General features: G+C 33.7%; 3 protein-coding genes and 1 non-coding gene across 4 annotated transcripts; 2 read left to right on the top strand and 2 right to left on the bottom strand.

The window, feature by feature from the left end:
- Positions 1-350: 350 nt before the first annotated feature.
- Positions 351-2,106, bottom strand: LOC115972790 (probable xyloglucan endotransglucosylase/hydrolase protein 8). Its single transcript, XM_031093042.1, has 4 exons — positions 1,847-2,106; positions 1,613-1,713; positions 1,309-1,511; positions 351-770 (listed from the first exon to the last, which is right to left on the bottom strand). The coding sequence occupies exons 1-4, from the start codon at positions 2,040-2,042 to the stop codon at positions 368-370; spliced, it is 903 nt and encodes a 300-aa protein (XP_030948902.1). The 5' UTR covers positions 2,043-2,106; the 3' UTR covers positions 351-367.
- A 3,530-nt stretch (positions 2,107-5,636) lies between these two features.
- TRNAL-UAG lies at positions 5,637-5,716 on the top strand. The gene has a single exon. It is a non-coding gene; the product is annotated as a tRNA-Leu (tRNA).
- Positions 5,717-12,305: 6,589 nt separating this feature from the next.
- Positions 12,306-14,143, top strand: LOC115972735 (thiamine thiazole synthase 2, chloroplastic-like). The gene is made up of 2 exons (XM_031092996.1): positions 12,306-13,279; positions 13,761-14,143. Exons 1-2 carry the CDS (start codon positions 12,380-12,382, stop codon positions 13,929-13,931), a joined length of 1,071 nt encoding a protein of 356 aa, XP_030948856.1. The 5' UTR covers positions 12,306-12,379; the 3' UTR covers positions 13,932-14,143.
- Positions 14,144-15,234: 1,091 nt separating this feature from the next.
- LOC115972753 (arogenate dehydratase/prephenate dehydratase 1, chloroplastic-like) lies at positions 15,235-22,921 on the bottom strand. Its single transcript, XM_031093013.1, has 11 exons — positions 22,645-22,921; positions 22,542-22,576; positions 21,607-21,699; positions 20,951-21,151; positions 20,050-20,130; positions 19,704-19,799; positions 16,706-16,786; positions 16,503-16,592; positions 16,296-16,360; positions 15,461-15,542; positions 15,235-15,312 (listed from the first exon to the last, which is right to left on the bottom strand). Exons 1-11 carry the CDS (start codon positions 22,919-22,921, stop codon positions 15,235-15,237), a joined length of 1,179 nt encoding a protein of 392 aa, XP_030948873.1.
- Between the last annotated feature and the right edge of the window lie 1,669 nt (positions 22,922-24,590).

The following is a 24,590-nucleotide window of genomic DNA, read 5'->3' as shown; positions in this document are numbered from 1 at the left end:
AACATACAAATAAATTTTCAACTATTTATGAGAGAAGTTTGAACTTCAAAGTTCCTAAGCTTTAAACAAGTTTCAACATCAAAAGATAAGCTGGCCTTATTTTTGTGTGACATTACCCTATATAGTAATTTCATTGATTACTTTTCTAAGAAGTTTAAAGTCACGACTCAGCATATAAATGTAAATCGAGCAAAAGAAGACATTTGAATTCAAAATAAAATTTTGAATAAATTAAATATCTAAATAATAATCAAATAAAATAATGACACAAAACTACACATTTTTTTACCAATGTAATATGAAATTTGAAAATAAATAAATAAAAAATAAAGTAGTATTTATCCCTTATCAGTTATCACTTTGCTCATCAATCCCATGGACTCAATGAACACTCTACCGGCAATGTGGGGAACCTTTCATAGTCCTTGCAATAATCATAAATAACAAGGTTTCTCTGCACCCAAGCATAATCCATTTTTTGAGAATCAGAGAGATGCCAAGCAGAATACTGATCCCACCAATTTCGAGTGGTGGTTGAAACACATGCAGGGTATGGATCTTCCCATTGGCAACCATCAACACTGAAGTCTTTGTAAGAGGACACAAATGGGGCCTTCTTCCAGTCTGTCTTCTCGAGCCCACCTCTTGTGGCCCAATCATCGGCATTCCATATGCTAGAAAACAAGTACATGGGCTTTTCGTTGGGGAAGAAATTATTTGCTTCCCCATTGTTCTTGAAAACTCTTACGGGAGTACTATCCACAAAAAACCTGTTTGCATATTTGAATAGCAATTCAAGTAACTGTCAGTATAAGTTCTTCCAAAGCCCATGTTAGACTTCCCCTTGTTTCTTTGTATACAAAACTTTGGTGCATACCTTAAGTTTCTCAAATAAACTCAATCATGTAATTGTATGGACTAATGTAAACACAATCGGAATGTTATTATTTTTTTCTTAAGTATAATTAAATTCAACTGCGTAAGTCTTGACCAATACATTTATATGGTTGAATTTTGATAAACATATGTACACCACCAATCACAAAATTTTCACACTGTTTACTTGTGACTGCTGAAAAGTTGCTTCAATCATAACCGGACATGTTAGCAATTGTGAAAAATGTTTGTGTCTATGTATTACTCATTCAGTCAAAAGCAACAGAGTAACTAAGACATCTTTTGTCTCCAATATTTATGGTGACTGCATCGAAGTGTTTGATGAGTAACCACATGTACAAAGTGGGGAGGAGAATCTAAACAAGTAACTCAGAGAAAAAAGAGTGAATTTCAATGGTAAGAGAAACTTACACAATCTGGTGGCTGTTCCAGAGTACAGAATAGGAATGGAAATCCTCAGTGGGGTCAAACCAAAGCATATGCCTCATCTCACGGCCACCAGTCCCATTCTTGTACACATTAGTCTGAATAAGATAAGGCTGCCCAGTCCTATTCCCCAAGAACTCAATATCTAACTCATCTCTCGTTGGCCCTGCCCCATTTTCAGTGCACATCTACAACATAAATTTTTGCCAATCATTTTAATTAGCCACTCTCTAATTACAATACAAATGCTATAAATATGAAGCAATAAGATTCAATGTCAAAGACTTACATAGTAAGCTGTCACTACACCGGCAGAGTCACCTCCGACCAACTTGAGCTTCATGCTAAACCACCCAAATCTGTATCTTTGCTTTGTTTGAAATCCACAGCCTATTCAACAATACAATAAAAGAAAAAGTAAACTATACTATATAAGTTTCTTATCACAAAGACTATATCTTTAAACTAAAGCAAGCAAAAATAGAATTAAGTATAGCTAATCTTGTGGATATATGTGTGTTACCTGTTTCTTTGTCTAATGAGAGATACCAGATCTGCCCATCTGGGGAGGTTGAAAAATGCTCCTGAGACCACATTATATCGAAATTGTCTTGAAATGATCCTTTAGAATCAGCTGCTTCAGATATAATAAAGTAAGAAGCAGCCATTAGAGCTGCAATGAAAAGAAGAGTGGGCATTGGAGAGACTCTTCTTTCCATTTTGGGCTGAAGGACTTTGGGGGAAGAGAAAGAGGCTTCTAAGCTGGGATCTCTGAGAAGCAGTTGCATTAAATGGCCAGTATTTGAATAAGGATTTTGCACATGAAGATTGTCTGGTTAATAATTTAGTTATTTGTATGTACATTTTTGCCCATGTAATACTATTCAAACGTATGTACGTTATTTGATAATAATGAGCTAATAATTGGTCATATTATATAGTTACTTAAATGTTTTCTACATCAAATTTTATGATTTATATATGAATATGGGGAAAAGAAAATTAGTCTTATAGAGTTATATTTCTTTCTTGTATCACTTGACCCAAAAAAGTATAAGACAAATGTATTATAACCCATAATATTTAACTCTCTCTTTTCTCTTTTTCTTTTTTGGTTTTTTCCCATATGAAGATAATAGTCAAACGTGATGTTATGTGGAAGATTGTTTTTATTATATGTGGATTGAAGCCTATTGAAATAGTTCATTTTCAATAACAAAAATAAAAATCATTCATTAATTGTTCTAATTTTATAAATTATGCACCTAAGTAGCTTTTCTTTTCAGTCAATTCTTTTTGTTCATGGGAACACCATCCCTTCACTGTATTAATCAATACTTTTTTTTTTTTTTTTAAATGGGGGGTTTAGTATTATACTCAATGCTTTGACATTTATCAAAAATAAAAGTACTTTTTATTTTTGAGGCAAAAAAGAAAAAAAAAAAGAAAAAAGAAAAAGATGAAAGTACTAAGTACCGACATGGGCAATATAGGAATTGAAATGAAAATGAAAATACAAAAAATGGGTAAGTGCCGAACTGGAACTTAGAGAAAGCCAGGCTGCCCTCCAACGGGTTCTGGCAGAAATTAAAAATGGAGGTGGGCTCCATGTGTTTGCATCTAAGAGCGTGGTGTGATTTTGATCGGTCATACAATAATCAGAAAGTTCTTGAATTCGACAACTGGATTTGGCGGTCTGAAATTAAAAGAACTAGCTATCTTGTGAAACAAAAGAATCTTAAATGTAGATTTTAAGAATTTACAATAGATTTGTGTTTGGTCAAAAAGTTAAAAAGAGGGTCTTATCAGTGTTTAATATTTCTTTAATCTTCTTTTAACATAAGTACTTTGTGTTTATGTCTTTTACTTTTACTTGGAATTAGCATTAACCTCTATTAAACAAAAATATTTACCGAAGGAAGTTAATTTGTGCCTTGCAAGTTGCAACAGAGACACAGAAGACTTGCTTTATTGGTATAAACATGACCAACATGCAATTACAATAACCAAGAAAAGGATATGCTATTATGATTTTTTTTTATAATATCCTTTGTTGTCCTATAAAATAAGAGTAATACTTAGTACATTAATTTTAACACAACTTTATACTACAACTTGTCATATAACAAGTTATGATTGGTAAATACATGCTCCCATATGGCCTACTGACACACTCTTACTAATCATAACTCACCATATGACGAGTTGTGACACAAACTATACCAAAGTTAATGTATCCAACATTACTCACAAAATAAACCCTGTCTTCTTACCGTTTTCTCAAAAAAAAAAAAAAAAAAAAAAAGTCTCTGCAAGTGGGTAACCAGTTACCAGCTTATAAACCTTTTATTAATTCCCAATGGCTTAATTATAATTAGCCAATTGATTAAAGGTCAAAACATGAAACATTGACTTAGGAAGATCCACATGCCAGCCAGGTCGGTCAGATTCCTGATCATGAAGGGCAGGCCACAGGAGCCACCAAATAAACCATTGGGAAATTTTATTATTGATGGACATTATCATTGCACAGCTGGAAATTTTTTATTTTTTATTTGGTAATCACATGAAGTGAGAAATGCAATAAGTAAGAAATTTAAATTGCATAAAATATAATAAAAAGTACTTGAATATATGGATATTATTAAAAAAATTATATATATGAAATTTTACAATTTTTTTTAGCAACAAAACTAAAAAAATGAGAGAGAGAGAGAGAGAGAGAGAGAGAGAGTTATGCCACCAAGAAGAGTAGAATTGTTGGTTTTGCTGAGGAGAACTCACAGTTACAATATCTCTCTTAGTACCATTTTTTTAGAAAAAATGAAATTAATGATTATTTTTTCAGAATAGGTTGAACAGATTATGAGCCAAAATGATTAGGGATTTTTATTTTTTATTTTTTTGAATGGGTTTTTGTTGAATATTTTGTTAATTTGTTGTTGTTTGGCCTAATCTTGTTGTTATTTGGGTTTATTTTTATTGTAATTATTTGGGATTATATTATTTATTTTTTCTAAGGGGTTATAGATTATGTTTGGGGGACAGTATTATTTTTGATTAATGTTGGAAACAAAACAAAATGTCACAATATTTCTAAATTAACATTCCAACTCACATATGGAAACACAACAATCTCTAATTTAAAATTTTTGATTAAGTGAGTCATATGCGTTATGTATAATAATGACACATGACATCTTCTTACTGGGGTTTGAAGCCTAAGCCTCCAGGCATATTTGGATTCAAAATTTGTCTATTTATTTATATATTTTTTTTAAGTGATATAATTCATTAAATAAGTCATATGACTAAAAATGCATTTGAATGATTTTAACATTCACGGTATAGGAAATCAAAGAAATTTTCCTTTAAACCGATTTGAAGAAATTCTTTCTCCTAAGCTAATTGGGCCTAACTTATCCCAAAAAAGAAAAAGCTAATTGGACTTTTCATTGTAAAAAGTGGGAAGGATTCTCATATGTTTCCCCCCATGTCTCGTTTTGCACCAAGAGATGGTGTTTCTTCCTTGTCCTTTTAGGTTTGGTGTTATATTCTTGTTAATGAGGAAAAAATCAATTAATTGATTAAAAAGGGTTAGATTAATAGTAATGCTTCTGATAAGTAATCGAATTAGATTAATAGTAATGCTTAGATCTGTCTCAAAAAAGAGTACTTCGTGTAAAAATAGATACTCTAGCATTACATGGTCAAATTACAGGTTAAATGTTCTGCATCAAAGGTTCAATCTTGGTAGTTTTTCATAATTTACTCGAGGGAGACATGAAATAGTTGACCTTAATCCTCTTGGTTGGCAAAAAGATAAAATTGGCGAGTAGATCCCTGTGTAGAAGCTTCTGAGGAGCCAATGCCCCAAAGTGCCAATCCAGCTGATTGGTGTGGTTCTATATATGTGGGTTTGTTTGTATAAAGAAGACACATAGAGAAAAAGAAAAGGAGAAAAAACAAAAAGCAATAAAGAAAAACAAGTAAAAAATCACATACAACCATACAAGTACAACAAAGGCACAAGTGCTTTTTTGGCTAAGCGCAGAGGTGTCCAAAGAATAAGGGATTGGTATCGATATATACCAAATTTCAATCAACATCAAAAGTAGAGTTGTGATGAGATAGTGTGTATATTAAATATTAATTCAATGGTAGATGAGGTAGTCTAGGCCTCTTTGGTTGGATAATATTAATGGGCTTCTCTTATTTTACTTTTAATTTGGTCTGAACTCTGAGATTAGTATGTCATACCTCGAATATTATTCTGATATATAAATATTTTGGGGAAATTAACCACAACATCCGACAGTTTGGCCGAGTGGTCTAAGGCGCCAGATTTAGGCTCTGGTCCGAAAGGGCGTGGGTTCAAATCCCACAGCTGTCATGTTTAGTTTTTATTTATTGCAGTTAATTAGTATCATGCACACTTACGGTTCTGCATTTTTTTAATGATAATTTTGCAGAAGTGCCGAAGAATACATGCATCTATATCAGTTGTGTATCATTAATTATATAAGAATCCTAAATTCCAGTAAGGACAGCTCAACAACTTTCTGCTAGGAATAAGGATCTTTGAACCCGTTAAAAAGATCCTGAATAAACAGATTCTATATAACCAAAGATTGTGACAATGTTAGATCCTTTTAGGCTAATACCCAAGCTGTTGGATTGTTGCCTAGTTTTCTTTAACATGGACCTGTGTATGTGGTTACTTAAAACACAGGTTGCCAAGGAACCATTAACAGCAATTTATTTTCCCCTTTAGCCATTTGGAGCCTTTGGCTTCACAAAAACAGAGTGGTGTTTAGAAATTCTCTGGTAAGTCATGATTTGTTTAAAGAAGTGAATCATTGTGCTACTGAATTCTTCTATTGTGCTACACGGTCTCACACGAACAAGAGCATGCAATTAGTTAGAGTGAGATGGAATAAACCTATGGAAGGCTGTCACAAACTTAGTTACAGTGTTGATGCAGAGCTTTGTGTTTTGAGGGATGGCCTATTGAAGTATACAAATATAAATTCATTGGCGGTTGAAAATGAGATCATGCAAAGGTAGTCTTTAAATGGGTTATTGAATCTTGTTGCAACAATTTACATTATGCAAGTCTTATTATGGATTGTAGGATCCTCCTCGGTTAGATATTTTAAGAGAAGATAAAGTACTGTTTCTGTGAGGAAAATTATTGTGCTGATGCTCTAGTTAGAGAAGGAATGGAACTAAACCAGGATTTTGTTGTATTTCAATAGTCCGTGTGTGGGTATTTGTGTTTTGCTTTATTATGACAATTTGGGCATGTATTATGAGAGACTATGTCCTCTTAACTTTGTATTAGTTGTTTAATTTATGAGTACGCTTTGTTTATAGGAAAAAATACACTATATATTGAATGTAGGTTGATTCGTTTATCCTTATTTTAAAGATTATGAAGGTTGAAAGGTCACGATGGATGAGGTTCCATTATTTCATGTGTCATCTTTTGAAGAAAAACTAATCATCATGTAGCAAAGTCAATGAAACCTTAGAATTGGATGGGCCTTGATTAGCATTGCATCCCTAAACAATAAATAATGGTCCCATATCATGGATAATGATATGGTCAATTGGACAAAAAACCTGGCCCAAAAGCAAACCAAGTTATCCAAATAATTTTTTTTGTTAGATAGGGTCAAAATTTCTCATCCCACTTGTCTTGCAAAGTCAATGAAACCGAAGAATTGGATGGGCCTTGATTAGCATTGCATCCCTAAACAATAAATAATGGTCCCATATCATGGATAATGATATAGTCAATTGGACAAATAACCTGGCCCAAAAGCAAACCAAGTTATCCAATTAATTTTTTTTGTTAGATAGGGTCAAAATTTCTCATCCCACTTTTCTTGCATTACTTCGTATTGATTTTCCCTGCTTCAAAATGGTGATAGGACAATGATGGCTTTTACTTGCTTTATCTCATCTCAAACGTTATATATATATATATATATATATATATATATATATGATTTAATCTTTTTTTATACAATTCTTAATTATAATTATTTAATTTGTACTTCTTTTTTACCATCTAAAAACACTTGTTTTCTCTCAATTATTTAGCTCTCTCACTTGCGTCCATTCTCTTTTTCTTTGATCTCTACCTAATTAATGTCAAAAGATGAGTCTTTTTGCTAAATATTGTATAAAATGAAGTTTATTTGTGATATAAGCACTGTTCAAAATTATTTGGGAAAATAAGGAGAGATGTGAATTTCGTTGATATCATTACCGAAATTCTAAGAGAAAGCAGAAGAGAGGAGAGAGACATGATGTGACGGAAGGGAGAGAGAAAAAAATGAATTGTGGCAATGCCATTGCTGAAATTAGGAAAGAGAAAAAAATTTGCAATTGTGGCAATTCAATTACCAAAATATAAGAGGAATAGTGAAAAGAGGAAAATTTGTAATTGTGACAATTCAACTGTGGCAATTCAATTGTCAAAATATGAGAAAAATTTCACTGTTCCTCTCATATTTCGGCAATGGTATTGCCACAATTCATTTTTTTTTCTCTCTCTCTCCCTTTCGTCACATCATGTCTCTCTTCTTTCCTACTTTTTTTTTAGAATTTTGACAATGATATTGCCGAAATTCTCATCTCTCCTTATCTTCCTAAATAAACTTTATTTTATACAATATTCAGCCGAAAGACTTGTCGAAAGAATTGAAACCACCCCGATTGGATTACAAAATACTTCAAACCCATCACATCTCATATCTACCCTAATATATTTTGGCAATTGAATTGCCACAATTGCAATTTTTGTTTCTCTGTTAATTTCGGCAATGGTATTGCCATAATTCATTTTTTTTTTCTCTCTCTCCCTTCCGTCACATCATGTCTCTCTCTTCTCTCCTACTTTTTCTTAGAACTTTGGCAATGGTATCGTCAAAATTTGCATCTCTCCTCATTTTCTCAAATAAACTTCATTTTATACAATATTCAGCCAAAAGACTCATTGAAAGACTCGAAACCACCCTAATTGATTGCTATCTTGTTTTTGGTTAGTAGGAACAATAAATTATAGGTAATGTTAACCATGTCTTAGGACAATTTGTTAATAAATAATATTATGAAAATTTTGATATCACTTTCATGTGAAATATAAGAAGCTGTCAAAAAAATTAATTATTTTATCATTTTTCTATAAAATATTTCTAAAAATATATTCTAAACCATTTTCTATAAATTATTCCTAAGGAGGTGTCATTGTTCTTTTCACAAAAAAAGAAAAAAAAAATGAAAAATGAAACTATCTCAAAACTTAGAAGTATGTACTAAATAGCAATAGTATTGACCACTGCCCCCTGGTGTTAAACTTGAACCCGAATATGGGTAATGTATCTGATAGACCCTTTAGATTTCAGTCCATTTGGCTCAACCATGAGGAGTTCCCAACTGTGATCAGGGCAGCTTGGGAAGGACAAGATGTTAGGTTGAAGGGTGCTATCTCGGACTTTACGGTAAGGCCCTAGAGATGGAATAAGGAGGTTTTTGGGAATGTTTTTGCCAAGAAGAAGCTAATTATGGCCACGCTAGTGGGTACTCAAAAAGCTTTAGCCTCTCGCCCTAACCCATTTCATATCAACCTCCAAAATCAATTATCTGAGGAGTATAATCTTACTCTTCAAATGGAGGAGGAAATTTGGGCAATGAAAGCAAGAACAAATTGGATCATTTTGGGGGAAATGAATACTTCCTACTTTCATATCTTAGCACTTGCTTGAAGAAGCAAGAACAAAATCACTAGCATTCAGAATGGTGATGGGGTTTGGGTGCATAATGTTGAAGAAGTTAAGGATATTTTCACTTCAAGTTTCATTAAGTTGTACTAGATTGAGCAAGTATATTGTAACATTACCCCGCAATGGAATACTGAGTGGGGTGTTAATCTTAGTCTCGAAGAAGCAAGAGGGTTGTCTCACAACCCTTCTGATAAGGAAATATGGACTGCCTTGAAGTCTATGAAACCTTATAAAGCCCCTGGGATTGATGGTCTTCATGCGGGGTTTTTCTAGAGATTCTAGCTTATAGTTTGAGATTCGGTTAAGAGAGAAGTCAGGGAAGCTTGCACAAGTCAAAAAGTCCTAGAGTATCTCAATTAGACTCTCATTGCTCTAATTCCGAAACAGCTTCGACCTGAAACTGTCAACCATTACAGACCTATTAGCCTTTGCAATACGGTTTATAAGGTCATCTCTAAGATCATCATCCAAAGGCTTAGACCCTTTCTTCCATCCCTGATTTCCCCTATGTAGACTGCTTTCTTAGAAGGGAGGAGAGCCACGGGTAATGTTGTTATTGTCCAAGAATTGATCTATTCTCTTAAAAGAAGGAAGGGTACATGGTAGTAAAAATTGACCTTGAGAAGGCTTATGATTGCCTTGAGTGGAGTTTTGTTAAAATGGTTCTGGAACATTTTGGTCTTCCCCAAAATATTATCAACCTCATCATGAGTTGTATTTCCACAACAACCATAGCCCTACTTTTTAATGGTAGTAAACTTGAAGCTTTTCACCCTTCGAGAGGGATTAGACAAGGTGATCTAATTTCACCCTATCTTTTTCTGTTGTGCATGGAGTTTCTTGGAAGCCAAATCACTAGCATGTATGAAGCTAAGAGGTGGGATAAGGTCAAAGCATCTAGAAATGGGCCAAGCTTTTCCCATGTCTTCTTTGCTGATGATCTGATGTTGTTTGCAAAGGTTGATCATAAGAATTGTGAGGCCATTATTGAAGTTCTAGATAATTTCTGCAATCTTATAGGACAGAAAGTTAGCCCGGGAAAGTCCAAAATCCTTTTTTCCTCAAATGTCACTAGAAGAAGAAAGAGGTCCATATGTGGGAAATTGGGAATCCATGCAACAACCAACCTTGGAAGATACCTTGGCTTTCCAATACTTCAACAGAGCAGAGTCGGGGCTGCATACAACTTTGTGGTGGGGAAAATTCAAAACAAGCTTGCTGGCTGGAAGACAAAGCTGCTATCGAGGGCAAGGAAGCTAGTGCTTGCCAAAACAGCAGCTGTACCAGTAGCAGAATATTATATGCAATGCCAAGCCCTACCTACCAAAGTGTGTGATGCAGTGGACAAGATTATCAGAGACTTTCTTTGGGGTTCAACGGAGGAGAAGAGAAGAATGCACATGGTAAACTAGAACATAGTGACTCTGCCTAAAGATTTGGGTGGATTGGGTCTTCATTCCATGAAAGATAGGAATCTTACTATTCTTGCTAAACTGTGTTGGAGGTTGGCTAGTGATCAAGGGGCACCTTGGGCTCAAATGTTGGTTGCTAAATACCTAACTCCCCAAAGATTAGAGCAAGGTAGATCAGCCCCTTGCTTAAGTGTTTGGATTGCCTGCAAAAAGTGTGGCCCAATATATGTCAAGGGTTTAAAATGGGTTGTGAGGAATGGTGAATCAATCAATGTTTGGAGGGATTTTTGGCTACCAATAGGCAGGCTTTGAAGCCTCATTGAAGGACCTCTGAATCGAGCTGAAGAGCAGATTACTATTAATCAATGTTTTGACAATGAAGGTGCTTGGAGAAGCCAATGCATATCTTTTGAGTTACCAGATCAAGTTCTTAATGTAATTAAAGCAACACCATTGTCTCTAAACCAGAATACAGAAGATACTCTTCATTGGGCATTCTCCAAGGATGACATCTTCTCACTTAAATCAACTTACTTGTTGGCAAGAAATTTAAATCCTTTGAACCTGGAGACAAATCCTATAGCATGGGTTTGGAAGGTAGAAGCTCCTCCCAAGGTTCAGTTTTTCCTGTGGCTGTGTTTACATAACAGTGTGCCAATTGGAGACGTGCTAGGTTCAAGGGGTTTAAACATTGACCCCATATGTAGTTTGTGTCAAAGACACAATGAAACAATTGAGCACTTGTTAAGGAGCTGTGAGGTGGCTCAAAGGTTTTGGTAGGACCTAAACTTTCCCCAATGCCTAAGGGATTCTTTTAACTTACCCCTTGGGAAGTGGCTTAAGGTCAACTACCAGAAAGATATTAGTTCTGATATAATGGGTTTGCCATGGAAAATCTTGTTTGTCATGGGGTAATGGCATATTTGGCTCCATAGGAATGAAGTCACATTTAGATCGAGAAGGGTGGACAACACAAGCTATAGGAGATGCATCAAAGAAAGTGCTAAGTTCTTCTCGTTGGGTATCAATTGTAAGGTGCAGAAACTGAAATCTGTCATTCCCGTTGGCTGGACCAAGCCACCTGAGGGGTGGGATAAACTCAACTCAGATGGGTTTGTGATGGGCAGTCCGAGTAAGGCAGGGGGAGGAGGTGTGATCAGAAATCATGAGGGGATTTGGCTGAAGGGTTATGCAAGACCAATCAGGCACACTGACAGTTGCAGGGTTGAACTTTGGGCTTTAAGGGACGGGTTGGTGTTGGCGAAGGAAATGGGGCTTAACAGTTTGGTCGTTGAGCTTGATGCATTGAGTGTTGTGATTCTCATGACAAACAACGGTGCCAATTTAATGGAACATTTATTGACTGATTGTAGGAACTTGCTGAGGGAAATACCCAATAAATAGATTGTTCATGCCTACAGCGAAGCTAATCAATGTGCTGATGCATTGACAAAGTTGGGAGCGACTTCTTTGTCTTCCTTTATTGTGTTTTTGTGCCGACCGCCTGTGGTGGACAGGTTATTAGCCTATAATAAAGCGAATATGTGCTGTAACAGACTTGTTAATTCCTAAGTTTAATGAATTTTCCATGGTTTACCAAAAAGAAAATAGCAATAGTATGCTAATATCTGTACCAGATTGTGGCCAAAAATTCTAAGCGTTCTGCAACCGCTCAAATTCTATCTTCACCACTCATTATCAGTACACACTTTCTAGATTTTTGTTCAGATATTTTCATACTTTCCCACAACCTTCCCACCCTGTTCATTAATACCCTGTTCACACTCATCATTCTAAGCCTTTGATTAGCTCACAACATCATCGTTCCCCAAAACTATATCAAACACTTCAATGGCAGCCATGGCTACAACCTGCACTTCTTCACTCCCAAAACCATCTTTCTTAGACAACAATAAGTCCTGCTTCCATGGCACACCCATCACTACCTCTCGCTTCACACCCATCAAATCCACCCCACAAAACTCCACCATTTCTATGTCCTTAACCCCACCATACGACCTAAAATCTTTCACTTTCCAACCCATTAAAGAATCCACTGTCTCTCGTGAAATGACTCGCCGATACATGACAGACATGATCACATACGCTGATACTGATGTTGTCATAGTCGGTGCTGGCTCAGCTGGTCTCTCATGCGCTTATGAACTCAGCAAAAACCCTTCAATCCGTATAGCTATTATTGAACAATCCGTTAGCCCTGGTGGTGGTGCATGGCTTGGTGGCCAGCTCTTTTCAGCTATGGTTGTACGTAAACCAGCTCATCATTTCCTTGACGAGCTTGAAATCGAGTATGATGAGCAAGAAAACTACGTTGTTATCAAGCACGCAGCTTTGTTCACATCCACAATCATGAGCAAGCTATTGGCTAGGCCTAACGTGAAGTTGTTCAACGCTGTGGCAGCTGAGGATTTGATAGTGAAGGAAGAGAGGGTCTCGGGTGTGGTGACCAACTGGGCTTTGGTTTCAATGAACCATGACACTCAGTCTTGCATGGATCCTAATGTGATGGAGGCTAAGGTTGTGGTGAGCTCGTGTGGGCATGATGGGCCATTTGGAGCCACCGGAGTTAAGAGGCTGAAGAGTATTGGAATGATTGATAGTGTGCCTGGGATGAAAGCCCTTGACATGAACACTGCTGAGGATGCCATTGTCAGGCTTACTCGAGAGATTGTGCCTGGTATGATTGTTACTGGGATGGAGGTTGCAGAAATTGATGGTGCCCCAAGAATGGTAATTATTTTGGATCAGCCTGAATTTTTATATATCATAAGATTCATAAAGTATTGGAATTAATATTACATGATTTGTTAATACAATAAATTATCACTTATTTCAAAAGTTTAAACTATAGGAAAATGTGAATTTAACCATTAATCTAACAAGTAAACCATGGGGGGATTAGATAGTTGATTAATGATTATACTAATTTTTAGCATGCCTCAACCATTTTTGTCTCCTATCCTTTCCGATCAATTTAATTTATAACATATTTTTTCAATTATTAATTTGATATGATAATGAATATAATTAGTATTGTATCAATAATGTACTAAATGAATTTCTCAATCTTTATTGTTTTTTTTTTTTAAATTTGATATATTAGCTTTTACGTTATAGGAATTGAATAATAAAATTTGAAATACTTTGTAACATCAGTGTATGAGATTGAGTTCATGACGTTTTTATTAATTAAGTGCCTTTGATTCTGCAGGGTCCAACATTTGGGGCCATGATGATATCGGGTCAAAAGGCGGCACACTTGGCCTTGAAGGCGTTGGGACAGCCCAATGCAATCGGTGGGACATACAGTGAAGCTGGGGGCGTACAACCAGAGCTTATTCTTGCTGCTGCTGAGACTGGGGAGATTGTTGTGGATGCGTGATGATACGAGGCCTTTTGGATTGTTAAAATTTGGAATAAATAAAGGAAGTGTTGATGAAAATAGACCATTTTGGTAGGGATTACTAGATATTGGATGTGGATATTTGTATGTGATGGGGAAAATTCATTTTGATTTGTGTAAAATTAAGTTCTAATTTAGTAAGCATATATACTATATATATTGGAAGGTATATTTTGAGAAGATTATTGCCATTGAAATGTTTCCATTTCAGACTTTTCTAATGATTCAAAGCACTGGGAATCAGGTTGCTCTTCGAGCTTTATGACCACTAGGAAGAGAAAAAGGTTAGTGGAGGCTCTAATATTTTAGACTTTAAGGCATAATTCTAGTGAGGAATAAATTTTTTTTTTTTGAGAATGAAGAATACAAATTGCAAAGAGCTAATATGGGTTATTATTATTATTATTTTGAGTGATATTAGGGATGTTACATATTTTATTATTCTGGTCTTATATAAACAAATATGTCCCTGATATAAAAAAAAATAAAAATTTGAACACTAATTTATTATCTTGTTGAAGTGATATCAATTATATATATAGTTTTTTTATTATTATTATTATTATTTTTTTTTTATACAAGATAGAATTTCTACTCTAGCTTAATCTGAGCTATTGTCTCCTAGACTGGTTGTTTATTTTGGAATTGCTAAGACTTGGGTTTTTCCTAATGATGTAACTCTTGGTACCTTAAAAAAGGGAGTAAAAATAAGCACACCAACTATTTGGCATTGAATGTATGTGAACTACTAACCTATTGCCACATCAAAGATCTGGAGTCAACACTTGAGCCTCATAGTTATTTGGGGTCCATATGTTGTAAGAAATACGTATAAGATACATTCCCATAATATGAGAAGCATGCTTTATGCATTATCTAACTAGTTTAATTGTATGGTTTTTCACTTATGGTTTGACATTTATATAATTCCTATGTTCTTTTCCTTTTGGGTTTTACATTTTTTTCTTCGATATTACAAAGTTTTTTCTATTTCTTTCATCAAAAAACTCTATCTACTAAAATACTGTACTTGTTTATTGTATAGCCAACCAATTCCTTAAAATGAAAGAATTCGAACAAAAATCCTTTTCTACTACCATGAAAAGGGGCTTTCTAAATTTTGCTTCTTATTGAATTGTGTGAATACGATAATCTCAGAGGAGACCAAGTATGAATGTTTTTAATCAAAACGTGCAAATAATATTATTACATACTAATAATTTTTTTTTTAAAGTCCCACATGCATGAATGAAGCATCAACAGTTTGGTCATCCATTATGAACTAGTAACTTCCAAAGAGAGCCTTCTGTACTGTGCCCACTGGGTAACTACCAAGGACACGTACAAATCTTGTGAATTCCTGCCAAAATAAAAGAATATTTTGCTAATCATTCAATCCTTTTAATTACCTGTTTCATAGTTTTGACCATAATTTTATATAAAGGTAAGGTGAAGAGAGATTTTATACAAGGGAAAAGCATATCATGAGTCATGACATACGAACTGACCTGCAGATGTAGTAGCGCCTGTTGGGCACGAGGCTCTGCCATTGAAGCTTCAAAGTCCAAGTAAAACATTCTCTCCATGTACCTTTCACTGGAAAACAGTTACCACTATGGCATTGAGGCTCTATAACTATAAACAATACAAAAGGAAATCTCAATCGAGTCAATACTGTGCTGAAAATGTCGGAGCTAGGATTTAACTTTAGGGAAAGACAAAATTCACATGCACACATATTTGCAAGCACTCATATATATATATATATATATATATATATATATATATAATTTACTTGAATATTATATTAATGTAAAAGAACTCACAAAGATATAATATTTACTACATTTTGTTTATTTGTCGTTGAGGATTTTTATTTTTGGCATGAATATGCCCCTTTTCTAAAATCAAAATTTTCCTTATAATTTGTAATTAATCTCAAATTTTATTGCTTAAACACAAATTTTTATGAAAAAGAATAAATTATTACAACAATTTTTCTTTTTCATATAACTTTTGATAGATAGATGTGGCATCTCTCACACACACACATGGTGAGAGATATGCTACATGCATCTAATACATAAAATGCCACATGTATCATATGCATTTCAAATAGAGGTTTATAAAATTTAATTCAAATTATGAAATTAATTCATTTCAAACAGAAATGGTCATTTCCTAAATGTATGGAAGAAAACAGGATGGTCAATATTATGGATATATATATATATATACATATATATTCTAATGGAATATTATTGATAAGTTAAAATAAATTAATAGATATCAAATCCCAATATTGCAATTGCAAATTCCAATTCAAAAGATAATAAAACTCACTTGATGCTTCCTTCATTAGAACCATCAACCATCAAATGATGCTGATTATGTGGATGTCTGTCAATCTAAAATTTCTCAGAAGCAGATCAAGTCAATCAAAGTCTATTGATAAAATTTTAGAAATAATAATAATAGTAATAAAGTCTATTGATGCAATTATAAAAGTTACCAATTATTTATTTATTTAGTTTTTGGGCTTGTAGTTACCTTTGTTAAATTAAAGTTTCCGAGAGCAAACACTGCCAAAGCTTTGAATAGCACACCAGGACCTTCTTTCAGAATAAAAATAATGCTCGTCTATGTGAACAAAATTAACAAATATTTCGTCAGATCAACGACGGTTTAGACATATAAATATGCAACAAAAGTTTATACCTTATAATTTCTCAAAAAAAAAAAAAAGTTTATACCTTATAGGGCCTGTCATAAATTCCTGGAATTATAGGTTCTTTTGAGAGTATCAGAAAACGAGTAATATTATTGTCAACATCCTGGCTAGAATAAGGTGGGAACAATTTAGTCATGTTGCATTTGGCACATTTCATGACGGTTTGACAATCTTCATAGTTGACAATAACAATGGGAAGAGCCAAAGTCTGATAAGGACATTAATCATAAGCATGATTTCTGCCAAAGTAGTTAATACTAATTACATCTAAGCAAAATTTCCATGTAGAAATTAGTAAGTAATTATTGCATGTATCATAAGTCAAGGCATGTTTCCCAATAATGTAGAACTAGGGTGAGCATGTTCACATGCTGATGCAGCTATATATTTAGGGGAAACATGTCTTGACTTATGATACATGCAATAAGAATATATATATATATATATATATATTTTTTTTTTTTTTAGGAGGTGATAAATACAATATTCTAAGAGAAACGATCATAGGCACGACCCATCTATCTTTTCCACCTGTAAATCATTGGCTGGCAGAGTAGAGATGGATAGGCACCAGAGCAATACAAAAGGGAGTATAAGCTGCAATAGAGTGGACCAAATTGCAGAATTGACTAAGTGAGAAATGGAGCAAAATTAAAATTTTAAGAAAAAAAAAAGAAAAAGAAGCAGCGGTGTTAATATCCTTTATAATGGAGGAGATAGATCAATGAGGAACAAGAACAGAGTTCTGGATGTGATTAATAACATTGAAACCATATCCTTTGAAAATGCTATGGTCTAATACTAAATTTGTTGGCTTATAGATTGTTCTCGGTTAATTAATTCAATTATCCAAGTTGATTAATTAGGTTAAATTATATGCAAATCGTGGAAACACACACAAATTACCAAATAAACTAAAGTGCAGCTGGAAATAAATTGATACAGTGATTTGTTAACTAATAGGGAAACCGCTCGCAAGACAAAAACCCCATCGAGTGATTTTCATGTCATCACTCCTAAGAATCACTAATTAAGAATCAAGCGGTTATAGATATAAGGAATCTTACAACTACCCTAGACTATCCCAAAGTATCAACCTATAATTGAACTTTCACTCAAATCCCCAATTGGACTTAATCCTGTAGGAATTTCTTTCTTTTTGCACAAATCCTAGTATATGATTAACTTATTTGCACGAATCTAAGTACATAACTAACTCCACATCAACCCTTTGATTGTAGCAGTTGATTTGCAAGCTTTACATAAAAACACCAATAAGATTTTCAATGATTGGCGCTAGAGACTTTACTTGGTTATAAAACCCAAAGGCACGCAAGAAACGCAATAAGATCTCTTTCTTCTGTAGGAGGAGACTAGGGTTTCAATAAGAAAACCTTATGAAACTTTTTAGGGTTAAGGTTTTCTTTCTCTACCACCTTATATATTTATATAGGAGCTTAATGGACCTTTTAAATAGGCTTTCCGATTCCTATTAGGTTTACACAAGCCCATAAACAATAGCCAATTGGAATCCAAATGTTGTAAGCTATATTTTGAAATCTCGTAGCTCGATAGATCAAGAGGTATTGAGTTTCATCAAATCTTGATAAATCGACAAGTATTGAGGAGGTATCAGAACCTATAGATTTAGTTTTTCTTGAGTAGTTCTTGAGTAATCTTTATGTCTTCAATGAAACCACTTGTCATGATAATCTTGAACTCACTTAGATCTATCTAGTTACAGGTAAAGTGTTGTCATAAGATATGCCAATACATAAAAAATATGACCCTAACAAAATTTAATTAGAAGACAATAAGAAGACCAATTTTAGTTTCAGCTGAAAGGGCTGTACACTATGAACATAGTATATGTGGGACAAAATATTTTGGTTCTCCTCATGAACTCACTCTTTTTCTCTCTTCTCATCCCAACATTTGGCCATTGCAAACAGGGGCGGCCCAACATAATTTGGGGTCTAAGGCAAAAAATTTATGCGGGACCTTTAATATGTAAATATTAATTAAACAAAATTATTTAATACTAATCAAATTAAGGTTAATTTGATACATTAAATACATAAATAATACCAACTAGACTAATGTTAATTTCATATAGAGAATTGAATATCATAATTGAATTATAAATATTAATAAAAAGAAATAAAAATATATTGCGATTGAAAAAAATACTTTATTTTGGATATAAGACGATGCATAGTTAAATAAAGTTGTAATCTAATTTTTAATTTTATATTTTGATTTTAAGAGAGAGAGATAGATATTATTTGATCTGTGACTTTGTAGGATATTAGTTTACAAAAATCAAAGTCTCAAACTATCAGGGGAGATTAATCTATAATTGATGATTTAACACATTTGCAACATCTTTTTGAAATATTTTAGGGTTTCAATTGAGTTAAGGTTCTATTGGTCTCGTAATTTAAGAGTCTTAATAGAAATGAAAAAGAAAAATGTGCTAATTAAAAGTACTATAAAATGTTCAAAATATAATGTGACATTGTTTCTCATTGATGAACTTCATCAATTTAACTAATGAATGTTTATATAACTTTTTTGTGATTAATAACATGACAATTTGTAAGTCAATAATAAAATTTGTAGTATCCTTAACATCACTAATAAAAAAAATGTACAACCTTTAGAAAAAATATATATATATATATATAGTTTTATAAAAATTTGGGCCTTTAACTATGGAAAGTGAGACCTTTTTTCCTAAGAAAATTTTTATTTTTTGGTAGGGCCTTAGGCCTAGGCCTAACTTGCCTAGGCCTTGAGCAGGCCCTGATTGCAAAGATAAGTGTTTGGTTAACACTTTATTGTGCTCCAAAGTCATGTGGTGGCGATGGTTTGATTGTGACTATGAGTCTTACAGAGTCAAAGTGGAGATGTTTGGTGATGAGTGATGACAATGCTTTTGAAGATTGGTCTAGGGTTATCAGCTTTTTGTTTGATTTATATGCCCGAGTCTTACAAATCTGAAGAGAAGGAAGTCTTACCTGGATCTTTTCAGCGAGTATGTCAAGCCCATATATTTTTGCCGCTCTAGCACTTGCAACAGCTCCAGTATCTCTTAGCCCAGTTGAAGCCACCTTCTGTCCAAATAATCTATTCATCAGAGAATGTATACAGATTTAAAAGAAATTCAAATACAATATGAAAAATTCTGGTGCCACACCATTGGCCACAACTCGCCATGTGATGAGTTGTGGTTGGTGGAGGGGTGTCCCCATCATCACCCCTCCACCAACCACAACTCGCCACATAGGCAAGTTGTGGCCAATGGTGTGGCACCACAATCACTCATACAATATATATGGAATATACTGAACTAGCATAGATAACCTGAGCAGCAATGGCAGTATTATCAGCAATAATTCTGACAACACCAAGCTTGCTTAGCGTCATATCACATTGAGCAAGAGCCTGCAAGTGACGACATTCTTAAAACAGCAACAGAGAGAACTGTCGGGAACTTTGTCTTCCATCACAAATGAGGTTAATATTTGTGTAATACAAACAGCTTTATTCCATAAGGCAGCATATAAATCAAAAAAATGAAATGGCTAAAGTTTAGTATCAATACCTTTTAACTAACTTTTAGTATTTTTACCACTACTTTCCATCCTATTTGACCATTAATCATAAAAAGACTAGTGGAACCCAAAATAGTGGGACGAAGATTTTGTTGTTTTATAGTAGGGATACAGCTTAGCTCCAGTGCTCTAATGCACAGGAACTAACATGAAGTGGATATATGACAAAAATTGAACATGTGTCTATATCGTGTCGGCTTCTGTATATTGGAGCTAAACCTTACCCATATGGAACACTAACTAATAAATTATGTTATAGATATTACAAATTTTATTACATTAAACATACAAAATGATGTGTCAACTTTTAAAACAATCAAAAAAAATTTGATTTTGAAATTTATTTATCATGTTATTGATGCAACACCAATTACAATGTTTTTTTTTTTATTTTTTTTTTTTTATAATTTATAATTTTATAGTTAGAAATGAGGGAATTTGAACTCCAAATGTCTCTACTAGAGACACTAAGAATTGCTAACCAGTTAAACTATATGGATTATGACAAGAAATTTACTATTTGAGAAACATATATCCAAAAGCTTTTGCCATAGATGAAAGTGCGTAGCACTCATGTCCCTCGTACAGAACAGCCACATTAAATTCTCCTTCACAACAAAATTCTAGGAAGAAACAAAATGATCACTGACCTGAGGATGGCTCTTAACACTTACTATCCCCTCCATTGTTACGCCGGGCAGTCCTAGAAGGCAATGGTTAATTTGCAATTTCACCTCCCCGACTATGTTTAGCCCATTGGAAATGAGCAAGTCGTAGAGACCGTAAATGCTTCCACCAATAGAATTCTCGATGGGAAGAACTGCTTTATCCACTAACAACATTTCAACAGCCTGTGAAATATTGAATCCAACTCTATCAAGGTAACAATAATAGGTAAACAACTCATCAAGATACATCTTCAGCTTTAAAAAAATAAAAAATAAAATAGTAATGCTAATGATATTGTAAGTTTCATTACATAATTTTTACAAATGGACGTATCTCCAATCACATCATATATTTATTTATTAGGTTGAATTAATATCAATCATATTCACAAGCTAGTTTGTGTGCATTTTATAATAAAATTGTAATTACTTTTAAGGATAAAATTTAACTACAAAATTAGTTGTAGACTAAAAGTACAACCTTAATTATTTTATTTTTAAAAACCAAGACCAATAAACATATATAAAAAAAAAAAATAAAAAAAAAAAACTAATGAATTCAATACCAATAAAAGTATGTAATAATTAACATTTATTCATCAAAAAAAATATATTATTCATATAACATTTATTCAAACCTTAAGTGTTTCTTCAAACGTTTTACATGGGACAATCTCACATTTGGGAAATGCCTTCATAGCGGCAGCCTCACTATATGCTCCTGGTACTCCCTACATATTGGAAAGTACAACCAATATGAGAGCACAACAATACTACACACAACAAATTTCATAATTTCACAAGAAATGGGAATAATAAGAAATTAAATATAATATGTCTCTTTAATAATTGTGAAAAATATTATGAAATTTGTTCTCTTTTAATTTTTTGGTATGAGAAATGAGAATAATAAGAAATCAAGAATGCTATAGCCACTTGGGAGAAGAATTGTCAAAAAGCGTGTACCTGATGGGCAACCATTACTTGTAGAAGATGAATGCTCATATGCACTGAACCGTTCTTCAACTTTTTCATATATAAGCCATGAGATGAGATTACAAAGGAAAACGGAAAGAGAAGAAATTAGGAAAAAACGATCACTTGCATGAAGCACAGTACCTTTTTACCAAAAACTTATTTGTCAAGATTGATTTAAGTATAGTTATATCTAGACAAAATAATATTCTAAAAAGTTGTATATAAAATCATAAATAGGTAAATTAAAAGACCAAAAGAAAAAAATAAACTCGTAAAAAACAGATTCTATTTTGCATTGCTCTTAGACTTCAGATTTTAATTTAAAAATTTTAAGCTATGAAGCTTAATTTGTTTTTAATATAAGGGTTTTTTTTTTTTTTTTTTTTTTCAAAAATCTTGTAACTTAACTGATATTTCTTTGTTTCCCATAAAAATATTTAAGTTTTCAAAATTTCATATTCTACTTTCTCATTATAATTATCAAATTTATTAGAAAAATAAAAAAGTATATATTAACTTTTAGATATTGTGATAATGTTTCGATTTATAAATAATATTGCTCTTTATAAAGTTTCAATTTGGTGTAGGATCATACGTTTTCTTCCAGTGGAACAAACAAATGTCCTTTAACTAAAAGAAAAGAACTGTCAAATTTTTTATTTTAAAATACAAAATATTTGGAGATTGAGTCAACTCACTAGGAAGAAGGTTCAACGCCTTGTGATTCCCCCTGGACTCATTACCCTGAGTCTGCTCAACGGTCCTAGAAGGCTCAATCCCAGGCACGTACGATTTGTGATCTTCCACAGAAGAGGTATCTCTCTTAGCAAAAACACCAAGACAACAAAATTCCCATTTGCGAAACTTTTCCAAACGAAACCTCAGATTAAAAGCAAGCCCAGAATTCCTAGACCGCCCCAGATCAGAACAAGTAGTTGTGGCACAGAACCTGATGGATGCACCTTCAAGCGCCATTACAAAAAACCAATACGGGAAACCAAGAACGCAAAGACTCACACAAATGCAAAGGTTGTGGGTTTTGTTGAGGTAAATTGATGATTGAAAGACAAAAACAAAGCTGCATTATTGAGGAGTTGGATGTGAGAACAAATGTTGTGGGTTTGGATCCACAAAACTGTTAAAAGTCGGTCGGTGTTTTGCACTGTGCTCAAATCAAAAGAATCGGAATTATTACTATGAGAGAGAGAGAGAGAGAGCTTGTGGAGCATATTTATTGTAGGCTAAGAATCAATGCATTTTGCAGTGAGCATTATTTGGAAGTAAATTCCTGCACAGGGCATAGCCTAATTAAGCAACGAGGTTCATGATCTCATGTATTGCAAAGTGTAAACTGACATGCATGATTAACATAGCCGATCACAGCTCCATGCTCGGCCGGCCCGTCGAAAGAGAGTATATATCTCTTGATATTTACTCACCCATCACACATTCCGATGAATAAAATTTTATGTCATTCACTTTTATGCTCTTTTGTCAGAATTGATCCATAAGAGCATTTGCAACAGTGTAGCTATATTGCTATATTTTAGCTACACTGCTGCTAAAATGATGCTCCAGCAGTGGAGTTAAATCTAAAAATTTTAGCTCCACTGCTACAGTGCACATCTAAAAATAGATGTGCACTGTTCATGAGGAGCAAAAAAAAAAAAAAATTATTTTAATCACCCGGTGGATTAAAATAATACCTCTTATTCACTCTCTCTCTCTCTCTCTCTCTCATCTCTGAACATCACCCTCTCTCTCACTCCGGCCTCTCACTCCCTCACTCCGGCCGGCCTCTCACTCTCTCAACTCCGATCACCCAAGCCGCCGATCCACCCCTTCTGCCAACATGATCGGTGCTTGCTCGTTGAGGATTTTTTTTTTTTTTTTGCTGTGGACTGGTGGTTGAGGAAAAAGATTGGAGATTTGGGTTTTTTTTTCCCTGCTGAACTAGTGGTGGTTGTGGCTGTGGAAAAATATTGGAGATTGTTTTTTTTTTTTTTTTTTTTTAATTCCTGCTGTGGACCGGTGGTGGTGGTGGTGGTAGTGGTGGTTGTGGTTGTGGTTGTGGTTGTGGCTGATGGTAGAAGTGTCTGTGGATGGTTTTTTTTGGGTAGTGGGATATATTATTTTATTGTAGTGATTATATTATTTTATTGTGATGTTTATATTATTTTATTGTGTTGAAAGCTAAAATAGATCCACTACTGCAGCATGTGTGTAGGTAAAATAGACAAAGTAAGTTTTGGTGGTGCTAAATAGCTAAAATTATAGATCCACTGCTGTGGATGCTCTAACCCTCATATATGATATTTATTATATAGATAAAGATAGAGTGATATTATAAAGTTTATTATGAAAACTTTACAAACTCCATGTGTAATTCCCTTCCAAAAAAATAAAATAAAATAAAAAGAAGACTCGTGTAACCAATCACACTAAAAAAAAAAAAAAAAAAAATAAATAAATATTCATTTATTGTGCCAATTAAATAGCACTCATCATAATCTTACTATATCAATTTACATAAGTTTTTTAAAGTTAAATTTATAGTAGTTACTTTTATTTTTATAGAAGATATAATAGTTACTTGCAACAAGATATCGTAATAAACTAAGAGAATGTTATAATTAAGGGTGTT

The sequence above is a fragment of the Quercus lobata genome, unplaced genomic scaffold (genome assembly GCF_001633185.2).
Source record: "Quercus lobata isolate SW786 unplaced genomic scaffold, ValleyOak3.0 Primary Assembly Scq3eQI_73, whole genome shotgun sequence".
Classification (NCBI taxonomy): domain Eukaryota; kingdom Viridiplantae; phylum Streptophyta; class Magnoliopsida; order Fagales; family Fagaceae; genus Quercus; species Quercus lobata.
This window is presented reverse-complemented; position numbering and strand designations above follow the sequence as displayed.

What these genes read in the sequence shown, in the direction of transcription:
- LOC115972753 (XM_031093013.1), bottom strand. Translation starts at nt 22,921, where the DNA reads ATGGCGCTTGAAGGTGCATCCATCAGGTTCTGTGCCACAACTACTTGT. An exon ending in CGTTTGAAGAAACACTTAAG is followed by an intron (nt 21,152 to 21,606) that starts GTTTGAATAAAT and finishes AATATTTCACAG; the next exon opens with GCTGTTGAAATGTTGTTAGT. An exon ending in GTGTTAAGAGCCATCCTCAG is followed by an intron (nt 20,131 to 20,950) that starts GTCAGTGATCAT and finishes CGTCACTTGCAG; the next exon opens with GCTCTTGCTCAATGTGATAT.
- LOC115972735 (XM_031092996.1), top strand. Translation starts at nt 12,380, where the DNA reads ATGGCAGCCATGGCTACAACCTGCACTTCTTCACTCCCAAAACCATCT. An exon ending in TTGATGGTGCCCCAAGAATG is followed by an intron (nt 13,280 to 13,760) that starts GTAATTATTTTG and finishes TTGATTCTGCAG; the next exon opens with GGTCCAACATTTGGGGCCAT.
- LOC115972790 (XM_031093042.1), bottom strand. Translation starts at nt 2,042, where the DNA reads ATGGAAAGAAGAGTCTCTCCAATGCCCACTCTTCTTTTCATTGCAGCT. An exon ending in GTGTAGTGACAGCTTACTAT is followed by an intron (nt 1,512 to 1,612) that starts GTAAGTCTTTGA and finishes TTTATGTTGTAG; the next exon opens with ATGTGCACTGAAAATGGGGC. An exon ending in TGGAACAGCCACCAGATTGT is followed by an intron (nt 771 to 1,308) that starts GTAAGTTTCTCT and finishes ATATGCAAACAG; the next exon opens with GTTTTTTGTGGATAGTACTC.